Consider the following 11,573-nt stretch of genomic DNA (forward strand, 5'->3'; position numbering starts at 1 on the left):
TCTTTTTAAGCTGGGTGGGAAGAAATTGGCAGGGGTGGCTCCTGAAATGTCACCCAACTAATTGATAAGCACCCAAAAACAGCCGGGTGGTTGCTGAAAAGTGCTGGGTGGTGTGCCCAGATAAATGGGGCTAGGGAGAACACTGCTTACGGGTTTGGTGTCCAATTTGCAATGGCAAATTGCAAGATGATATCCTGTAGGTCTGTGCCAAGTTCAATTCCTTTCCCTAGTAATGGTAGTCCTGCAAAATTATTCAAAAGTTTTGTGATAAAATATCAAGTGGATATCACCAATTTCGAAGATCTGTGAATAAAACTTTAAATTAAAGCTCTCACATGACTAAAAATTTGCCGTCTTTAGTTGAAACTTAAAGGCTGTATCTAAATCACTGGAAACATATATACTAATTAAAATAACAAATGCTAGAATCCTTATACACAATTAATGGAATTCAAAATAGAACTGGATACATGAAGTTGCATATTATCTAAAGGTGAAAATATACCCAGATTTTTCAAAATATCTACTACGTGACCATAATATTAAAAACAAATAGGCACGTTCGGGAAAGTAATATGGTTTTCTAACAGTAGAGTTGGTGTGTTTTTTGCAAAACTATCCACCCATGATGGATGGTCTAAGTAAGTAAAAAAAAAGGAAAAAAACACTTTTATTGTTATAGTGTTCCTAATCTGGGTTTATTTACAGAGGACAGAGGACCCTGTCCTTGATGGCCATAGAAAACTGCGATTTAGATTTAGACCTGCATATTTGTAGTACATGTATTGGTTCCTTGTGTAACATTCTTTATGTCTTTTGTTTTTAATGTCATCTATAGGACTTCCTACGACGACCAGTGAGTATCGCTTTCACCCCTTAAGCAACAAAATCACAACTCTTTAGTTTAGGTGGCAATTTTATATCTTATTGATCATAAATACATGAAAAAACAGCTCACATGTAACATGAATGAGTCCTAAAGGATATGTACCACATGTTTCTGTATTTTTCAATATATATGACACTTGTTCAGTTTCATTGCTATCTAGGGCTTCATTAGATAGTTACCCTCACTGTCTGTCCCACTGAAAATGTTTTATAGACAAAACAATTGCCTTTCCTTGGATGTGAACCCTTTTTCACGTTTTATTTTTGTTAATTTTCCCTCAGGGCCCATTAACACATAAGCTGCTGGAACATCTATGCATTCCCATGTGCTGAGGTTGTGTTGTACTGTGAATTGCATTAATAAGCCATTCACCTAACCAAAGCACATATAAAAAAATAAGTGTGTGAACCATTTCTGGCAGCACAATGCACAAAGAATAAATGGCACTGTACCACAAAATGCTTGGTATGTGAATTACGTACCCATTCAAGGGTGAATGGGCCCTCACTTCTGTTACAGCAGTAAAAAAGTTATTGAAGTATAAAGCAGACAGATGTTCTAATACTTATCCACACCATTCAAAACTAAGTAACAATATAGAAAACTGCTTTACCTAAAATGCTGCGGATGATGTCGGTCTGTTGTACACCAGAACTGCTGTGAATAGCCCTTAAATATTATAATTTATGACTTTCCTGGCTTTATGTCTTAGGTAATGTTAAAATTCTGTGATGTCTATAGTTCCAAATCAAGAAATATTACATTGTGTAAATGATGGTGGACTGTAACCCTTTTTTCTTTTATTTTTACCCTGAAATGCAGCAGGAAACAACAATGGTAAGTGCAATATTAAAGACTTTTTCTTTAGGATCTTGAAAATGAGGAGATACCTAAAACACAACATTGTAGGATCGTGCTTCAAATATTTATAGCACTTTCATAAAATCACTTTCATTAATATCAATTATCAATCTTTAAAGTGGGATTTTAGTTCCACTTTGACACATTTTTAATTTCTGTTTGTTTTTTATATTACGTTGTAACTCTCTCTCTTTTTCTCTTTTATTGTGCCTTGAAATCTAGTATGGCCCGATCCAGGTAAGTGAAATATTTGGTACTCCTCATCACACCGTTGTTAGAAATAAATTCTAATTATACACAGTATGTTTCAAGGGATTGTGTTTGAAAATATCTAACTTTCATAAAATCACTTAATAATATTGTTTTGAAGGTTAGTTACGTCAACTTTGAAGGGGAGAATGAAGATATGGGAGAAAGACACTGACATACCAAAAAAATGCTTCAATAAGTTGCTTTAGGATCAAATGACATGTCGTTGTTTATTCTGCTTACATTACATTTCAGAAACATACATGGTATGCTAGAGAGAAAAGCCAGACAAAAAACAACTTTTTATGCCAGGGTTCAGCATTTTCTCTAAGTATCATACTGACTCATTGGGCCTGATTTATTAAAGTTCTCTAAGACTGGAGAGGAAACATTTTAGTGAACCTGGGTGATCCAGCAAACCTGAAATTGTCTGGTCCAGGATTGAAAAAATTGCTAACAAATTGCAAATTACTTTTAGGAAATCCATTCCCAGTTTGCTGGATCACCCAGCTTCACTGATAAAAGTGTATCCTCTCCAGCCTTAGAGAGCTTTAATAAATCAGGCCCATTATTAGATAAACACAAAAAATACAACTGTGCATTTAGAAATCAGGATCTTAAGTAGTTTGCAGGAAGCCTTTTTTGCCTTGACAGGGCAGTGGAAGTTCTGACTCTACAATGGTCCTGGGACAACAAATAGAAGTTGGCTACCAACTATTCTAGCTAAGTGAATTTACCCAAAACACTGGAGATGCAAAGAAACCTGCAATGGCCATATGGATGTAAAGTAAACAACACAAACCTTGTTGACACACAAACAAACTTTCTGACTAAGGGAATGCCAGCATACAGTATTTGGTTCCTGTTCTCTATTCTTGAAACCTGTCTGAACTTTCTGTCTAAACTGTGTCCTCATTACTTATCTCCTTTCTTTATAGCTATGTACAACCTTGCAGAATATTTGTAATAGAATTTGGAGGGATCTCATACTTACTGTAGGGTAACTACGCTTTGGATGTCAGAGGCAATAGGGGGTTTGGTCAATTAACAACTAAATATTTATTCCTATAGTAGGTTGAAAGACAGTCATCTAAGTTTACTAACACATAATCCCAATGTTCCTGATTTATTTGCTCTCCAAGACTGGAGAGGATAAACTTTCATCAGTAAAGCTGGGTGATCCAGCAATCCTAGAATGGATTTCATAAAAGTCATTGTTATTTGCTAGCAAATGTTTTCAATCGTGGCCCATCCAGTCTAGGTTTTCTGGTTCACTCAGGTTCACTGATGAAAGTGTATCCTCTCCAGCCGTGGAGAGCTTTAATAAATCAATGTTCTCATTGTTCTGAGTAAGGTAAACAAGACTAGAAGAGGTAATGACAGCAGAATGTATTTGTTTTGGAATATGTTCAGACTGGCAGTGTGATTGTGGTGCAGTTACCACTTCTTCACACCCCTGCCACATGTAGTGTTTCACCAGCAGCCTTAAGGGAATGAATGAGGGTGGCAGTGAGCAGTGCAGTACTACCTGTACTACTGTACTACCGCCAGTCTAAGCATAGCCTTAGTCTCCAATGGTGTGTATTTACAGGTTCCAGTGAGGGAAATCCAGCTCTGGGTGTCTCCAAAACAGTTACAATGTCAATGTCATTGTGCCTGTACACTGCTAATATTTTGCACAACATTCTGCCAGTAACAATTGTAGGGTTTCAGGTACTGCATAAGATGGAAATTGGTAAGAGAAGAGTGATCACAAATCCGAAAATTCTGACTTGTTTTCACATCTTACAATTGCAAATTAAATTTGTCATAATTAGTATAATTTTAATCCCTCGAATCATGCTACAGGAATCATGATGTCTTTGGCTTTCGATACACTTTACACTTTGGGCTTTAGATAAACTAAATGATATGTGTATATATATATATATATATATATATATATATATATATATATATATATATATTTAATATTATGTATCCTGATAATTTCATTTGAAATGAGAACCTAAATCACGCCTCAGAAACCTATATACCGATTTCTTTCCCTGTATTGTCTGCGTATAATTTTGAAGATATGAATTTGGCATTTACAAATCTTTGGGGGTGAATCATTTCTTATCATTAAAAATACATAGATCTAGAAGATTGTTGGGTGAATATCAGACTCACTGATTTTTAGGTGCCGTATAAAATGTATCTTCATTTGAATTTTAATATAAATTATTCTGATTTCAGTCAGGAAATGCGGAGGTCCTTTGACCAGAGGCTGGGGTAGTATAACAAGTCCCTTTTACCCAAGCAGTTACCCCCCAAACACTCTGTGCACTTGGGAGATCACAACACCACAAAATACCATCATAACAATCAGCATTTATATTGAAAGGTTGGTATTTTTTTATCTTTTACAGCTTTTCTATAGAAACTGGCTGAGAAACTACATCAGTGTTCAACCCAGAAAATTGTGCAACCTGGGTAGGAAGACCACCAAAAAAGAGTCAGGTGGTGCACCCATTTATAGGGGGTTGGCACTGTAGATTAACTTGAATGTGAATGCTCAGCTGAAAGAACTGCACTAAATAGCTAAGACTATATACACACAAAGGATTACTGTTGGTGGAAACAATCTTTTGTGATTTTCTCCAGTGACAGATGAATGAATGAGCTCTGTACACACAGCACGTTACATTTTATGGAGAGGTTAACATATTCACTGTTCACATGTCCGATTTTTTCCTAAGAATAATGGTTGTCAATGATTTGATGTGTGTATGTAGCCCTGCAGAGCTGACTAATACATTTAGTAGACTAAGTTACTAGTTATGATTTTTAATTTAAGCACGTCATGTCATGTAATTAAAATGTATTTGAAGTTAATAGGAATCCAACATGTTCAGGAGTGTTGGAGCCTACTTCAAATGTTTTGCCTCTGTGTGAAAATCTGCTGCTGATACTACCTAAGCATAGCTTTATTATATGTACTGTCTTCATGAGCCACATGAGCATTATCTTATGTGTGCATCCGTGCCTCTCAGATAAACCCTGAGCCTGTCTATGTGCTAAGTCTATCTCTCACGATCCCTTCCAACGACTAACAACTGGGCAATGCATGAAGGAGTGTTGTACATACAGCACCATTCTGCTCTATGGAGAGGGGAGGGGGTGAATGGCGGAGCGGCACCCCGCTGTGCTCTCTCCCCTTCACTTTCATTACGATCGTTTGTCATCCATCGTCCGTGGATCTGCCAGGACGGTCGATTGGTCGATGGACAATAAGCAAAGTACACATGCAAGATTCTCGTCTGATATCGGCCTTGAGCCTCGGTTAAAGTTTAGTTGCAAATACATGCTTGGGAAGCAGAGATCGATTACACTGATAAGCAACTGCAGCTCTTAGTTTTATTAGGCTATATTTGTTTGTTCTATTTCAATTTGTAATTTTTGTCAATTTGTCAGGATTCTATATTAATTACAAAAAACTCATTCATTTTTCTTACATTTTTTTGACAGTCTAGAAAATAGTACAACTTGTAGCTTTGACTATGTGGAAATAAGTGATGGCTATTTAGGGAGCCCTATTCTTGCCAAGATTTGCCAGCCTGGATCGTACTATTTCTTTACAACATCCAATATAATGACCGTTGTATTCAGAAGTGATGGATCCATTGAAGGCAATGGCTTTGATGCTCAGTTTTACAACTATTATCCAGGTACAATGCTGATGATTTTTTCTTTTATATACTTTTTAGTTGTATGGTGTACAAGCAGTAAAGTGCCTAATGGTTAGTGTTCTATCTGGAAACTTTTTCTGGAATCTTTTTCCTCTATTACTGTGAATGTGACAGTTCTAAAATTTTGAATGTCCCATCACTTTCTGTTCAGAAGGCAATGATCACCAGGATAAACAGAGACATCGAGCCTGATTTATTAAAGCTACACAAGGTTGGAGAAGATACACGTTCATCAGTGAAGCTTGTGATCCTGCAAACCTGGTATGGATCTGGTCCAGGATTTAAAACATTTGCTAGCAAATAGCTAATGACTTTGAACAAATCCATTCCAGGTTTGCTGGATCACCCAGCATCACTGATGAAATTGTATCCTCTCAGCCTTGGAGAGTTTTAAAAAATCAGGCCCATGGAATCATCACAGCAGAAACTGGAAACAATACATAAAACGGGACTGAGGTTTCAATGCTTCCACACTAATGCTTCTATTGCAAGTGTGCAAGTGTATAAAAGGGTTAACATACAATTTAGGCTTAACCGTTGACCTTAAAGATGAACTTCCAAGAGCCTTTAACAATAAAAATGTTTGTATGCCATGTAGAAATACTTTATTCCACGTTTACTGCAGTGTGGGATCCATGGAGGTAAAGGACCCAGTAGGGGTGTTTGGGTCATTACATTGTCTGAACATAAAACAGGTAGTGATGTATGACAACTTACAGAAAAACTTCCAATTGTAATAATAATGACATCAAGTTCTTCCAAAAATAACAAATAAATCAGATTCCATTCCAAGATTCAGATTCCCAAGAGATTTTATACTTTTTTTGAAAAGTTTGCTGAAGAAAAGTGATTTCCTGGCTGATGTTCCGATTCTCTGCCATTACACCTTCTGATTTACTTACCAAAAATGAGTACCCAGCTCAGGGGTTAAGCTAATTGTCATTCAGTTATCTGCAAGTTTGTTTCAGATTTGCGACTGAAGCTATGTAAACCAAAAGATCAGCTTGACCTCCAGGTATTTAGCATATATTAGAATGAGTTTTGCAATGGCAAATTTCACAATTTCTTAGTGGTAGAACAAATTTAGGCTTACCTAATTCTTTATTAGATTTGCATAAATCAATATTCTACAAACAGTTACAACTGCCAAAGTACATAGACAAGCAACTAGGTCTGTTTTTTTGTTGTGATTGTATACTTAGAATTGCAAAATAGGATGTAACTAAAATATTATAAATAAAATGGTATACTGTATTGGCCACAAAAACCTTAAGACTTGTTAAGCTAGACATGTCCAAATAGAGAATTTAAGCCTTTGTGTCCCTTTATATATTAACTTAACTTTATTTCTAATTTTTTTCAGCTGTACCAGACACCACTACCAGCACCACCACAACAACAACAACAACAACTTCTTGTAACTATACTATTTGATGCTTTCACTGATTTTACCCTAATACATTTAACATAGGTGGTATTACAACATTTACTTCCATAAATATGATTTATATTAGGTTTGCAGGTCTGGGTGAGTACATACAACAATATAGAGAAAAAGGTTGAGTGATGTACCTAGATCAGAACATGTACCCAAAATACACAAACTGACAATTTGCAACACCTGAACTCTTTTGTTACTAGAAATGGACAAAGGGCCAAATTTAGCAAAAAATAATAATAATGAAATGAATAATAAGAAAACATAATCAGAAGGGAGTGACAGAAAACACAATAATATTATTGTATTTTATTACAGCACAATATACCAGTTGTGGAGGCTATTTGACACAAAACTCTGGAGTAATAACAAGCCCTATGTACCCACAATATTATCCTGCCAACAGCCGGTGTGTTTGGCAAATCACAGCAACATCAAATTTTACTATAGACATCTATTTCACCAGTTTTAAGTAAGTATTGTGTACTATATAACAAAAGAAACTCATATTGTAGATTTGAGATAAGTATAAAAGTAGGGGTCTTTTTATTGGGCAGTTTATTAACTAGAGAATATACACTTTCATCATTGAACCTGTGTAATCCAGGAAACCTGGAATGGATCTGGTCCAGGATTGAAAGAAAAAACATTTGCTAAAAATAAATCAGGTCCAATGAATGACGCATGTAAAAAAATTGACAAAGTTTCTAGCTTTTTGCAATTATTTGGAAAAAATGTGCCCATGTCCAGGTTTCAGTGACTATCACTTTTACAGGTGAGGGGAAATTTCCCAAAAAGAACTCAAACAAGTAATACACCCCAAGTGAATCGTAACCACTCCCTACTATAAAATGCTAAAAAAACAAGACTTTCTACTTCCTATTCAAAATAGTTAAACATTGCGTACATTCAAATAGTTTTCATAGGTGTAATCATTTGTGTGTTTTATTCCCCGCCTATTCAACAGCCTTGAAATTCATCCAACATGCGACTTCGATTATGTGAAAGTATATGATGGGAACCTGGAGCTTGGAAAGATGTGTGGAAATGAAACAAGTTCATTCTCTGGATCAACTAGTTCAATGACGATTGAGTTTAAAAGTGATGGATCGGTTCAAAATACTGGTTTCAAGGCTTCGTATAACTTTGCCAAGCATTATAGGTTTTCAGTAAGTCTCTCTTCAGCATCGGATAACCTATTTTACATAATGTAGTTGACATTTGCCCTTCAACAAACTAAATTATCTACACAGATTTACTGAATTTTTGATGATTTACAGATTTGCTTTGATGATTATTGAGAAAATATGCTTTCTGAGATCCCCAGTAGGATGAAATCACATTTTATTGCCTAACTGTAACAGGAAGTTCAGAATATGGAGAAAGAATTTATATATTCTTAATAAGATCTTTACTTATCTCTCTAGCTGTAGATACCGTGGAAAATTAGGCATAAAACTCCTTACGATGACTTTAAGGGCTCTTTCATCTCTTTGCAGGAAAAATGCATGGTATGATACTCCTGGCAAACAGCAAACTGCTGCTGTGAATCCAGTAGAGTCAAACCATAGTTGTTAGCACAAACGACTGTTGTCACTACAACCAAAAGCAACACGTCAGTTTTAGGAACAGCAGCTCATTCCCAACCTCTCCCATTTACTTGCATGGGAGTGGTTGGGTCTGAAGTTAGAATTTTTTATGACTAATTTCTCCATAGTACCCACGGCAGGAAGTTAGGCCCTTTGCAGAATGCAACGGCTCATGACGGGTCTGAAATGCCCCTAAACAGTGACTGATGACAGTTACAGTGCCTGGTGTTTGTTTAATTTAGAAGGTTGGCAGGCTGGCAAGTCAAATTACCAAATAAAAAAGGGGAGAGGAGCCATGATTTCAGTGCTTTTCTTATGAATTTTCAGAATTAATTTATCTACAGTTGCTACATCCACTAAGATCAGCTGGGGCTTCTTGGTTGTTAAGGCTAAATAAATTCTTTAAAACCTCCAGAGATGTCCCTCCCTATATGTACTATATTTTTTGTTAAGATAATAAAAAATTTACTAACTATATTAGTTTACTTTACTTTACTTAGTCTTCTCTTTTTTTACTCAGATCCCATAAACTGAAAACTATGAAAGTTTGAAGAAAGAAGGTTCCTTGTATTCTGCAGATATATCTGATGATTTAAAATTGATTACTTTTTATTACTAATGTATTCTAGAACATGTTTGTAATTATTTCCTGTAACCTTAATAGACTAAAAAATTAGTTTTTAAGTTGGGTAATTGTTTGTAATTTGTTTGGCTTTATATGCTATACATGGTAATTTTTCAGGTTTGGGTGGAATGCTCTTCTGTTGTCTTTGACCCTACAAATATATATTGAGAAGATCAATCATGTAATAGATCTATTAATTGCACAAATACAATAAATCACTAAATAAATGAACAGCACTAAACCACGCTGAATAATCAATTTATTTTGTATAATTTTTTGTATGTTTGCTCGTTACTCACATGAACATAAACAGCGTAGCTACTTTATACAGTTTGAAGGTATAAAAAAATGAATATTGCCCTGCCAGCTTAATAGTAGGTTATAAAACCATTGGTCCAGAACAAGGCAGGAGAAAGAGAATCTGCAACTACGTAAGCCATCACAACTTTGAAAAAATCCTTGCACGCTGATCAATGCCAAGTAGATTTGAAATAACCCCCAGGTATATATATGAACATGTAAACAGCCTCAAATTCAACTATCTATTACTCTGCAAATCATAAGATTATATTTCAGTCTTAGCCAGTTAATCTGAGAGTTACAGCTATCACACATCAGCTGAACGTTACATTTAGGCTTGCATTGGAGTGTATTTAAAATAAGCTGACAGGCTGATTTATGATATGAATTAATATAAGTTCTAGAAAGATGGTCAATCTAGTCTGAAAAAACAAAAGTGGCACAGAAAAAGTGTAGTAAGGTAAATAATCCCAAATCTGTTTTGGCTGGTATAAAGGTTGTAATCTTAAAAGGTAATCCATCTACATAATCTGATGTTTTGCCGATGTCATTGATATTAGTGCTGCCATTTTGAAAGGCCCAGTAACAGGGACCTCCACTATCGTCTTTGGCAATTCGCTTTGCTAAGTGAATGTAGTCAAAATTCACTTCACAAAGAATACCCAATTGTTTTCAAGGAAATCCATACCCCACAACAATTAAATGTGTCAAAAAGGGACAAATGGCATGGCGCCACACGATAGCCGTAAAGTGGATGGGACATGGGTGTGACTAAAGCATAATTCTTATTTACTTACATAATTCACTTACAATTTTTACTTGCTGTGTAGTTTAAAGCCATATTTCTAATTTGCTGTCCATATTGCAGTCTATGTAAATTGTGGGCCTGATTTTTTTGCAAAAGTGATAAATCTTCAGCAGACCTTGTACAACAACTTGGCCCAATATGGTCATAAATAGTAGAATCAAAGTCTTCTACTATGAATAACCCAACACTATGCCTCTTCTTACTTAGTGTTTGGGCTTTCTCTACCCTGAAATCATGTAGTCAGCTGTCCTTAATAAAAATTCTTGATCCACTTTTCTCTCTCTTTCTTTGCCTTGTAGGGACAAAATGGCTCAAGGAGTACGTGCATGCTCCCCAAATCAATGTTGTAGCATTCTGAGGCATCACAATGGTTAAATACGTGACACAAGCCAGCTTTGTGAGGTTTGGTAGAGGGTAATAAAGGAATTTGCTAAGGATAAAAAAATTCTCCCCTCTATTGTACAGTGAGGAAGTAAGATCTTCCATGAGCATAATCTCACATATCTTTTGAAAGCATAGGTTGATAGAGGGCCTCGTAGACTTTCCAGAAAAGGGGATACAGACTTGGGCTGCCATTACCAAATGTTTGACCACAGAATTACTATACATCTTTAACGGAAAGGTAATATGATGCATGGTCATCTGGAATCACATAATCAGTGAATTTCCCACAGATTTCACTGGCCTATGCTCAGAAAGGTCGTAAAACTGGAAAACACCATAATATATGCAGGATGCTGCCAGCATCTGATTCACATCTCCAGCAAGTATCTGAGAAAGTTGGAATATGGCTATGAGTTCTTATACCCCAACTCCAGTGACTTGCTATTAATGGAAGATTTATGGGTGCACAGCAGAGTTCTGTCCCTTTAGGAAGATGTAAAACAGAGCCCCAGTGGATGGGATGCAATGATGGGGTGAAGCTTTTAATAAGGTGCACAGTGTTGACATAGTATGCCTGACTCCTCCTTTACTGTTACACAAGGTTACATTTCATCCTAAATGCGATCAGCAAAAGTAGTAGCATTGAATTTGTGCACCAAGTACTGAAACTATATTAAAGCACAATTTTAACACCCCAAA

General features: G+C 36.0%; 1 protein-coding gene across 1 annotated transcript; it reads left to right on the top strand.

The window, feature by feature from the left end:
- The first annotated feature begins 3,724 nt into the window (after positions 1 to 3,724).
- On the top strand, positions 3,725 to 9,555 carry LOC140336040 (dorsal-ventral patterning tolloid-like protein 1). The gene is made up of 7 exons (XM_072419094.1): positions 3,725 to 3,734; positions 4,238 to 4,385; positions 5,510 to 5,709; positions 7,094 to 7,147; positions 7,487 to 7,640; positions 8,136 to 8,337; positions 9,278 to 9,555. The coding sequence occupies exons 1-7, from the start codon at positions 3,725 to 3,727 to the stop codon at positions 9,284 to 9,286; spliced, it is 777 nt and encodes a 258-aa protein (XP_072275195.1). The 3' UTR covers positions 9,287 to 9,555.
- Positions 9,556 to 11,573: the final 2,018 nt, after the last annotated feature.

The sequence above is a fragment of the Pyxicephalus adspersus genome, chromosome 7 (assembly GCF_032062135.1).
Source record: "Pyxicephalus adspersus chromosome 7, UCB_Pads_2.0, whole genome shotgun sequence".
In the NCBI taxonomy this organism is placed as follows: domain Eukaryota; kingdom Metazoa; phylum Chordata; class Amphibia; order Anura; family Pyxicephalidae; genus Pyxicephalus; species Pyxicephalus adspersus.

Excerpts from the sequence above, each read along its gene's own strand:
- LOC140336040 (XM_072419094.1), top strand. Across the intron at positions 5,710-7,093 it reads GTTTTACAACTATTATCCAG|CTGTACCAGACACCACTACC; the intron begins GTACAATGCTGA and ends AATTTTTTTCAG. Across the intron at positions 7,641-8,135 it reads ATCTATTTCACCAGTTTTAA|CCTTGAAATTCATCCAACAT; the intron begins GTAAGTATTGTG and ends CCTATTCAACAG.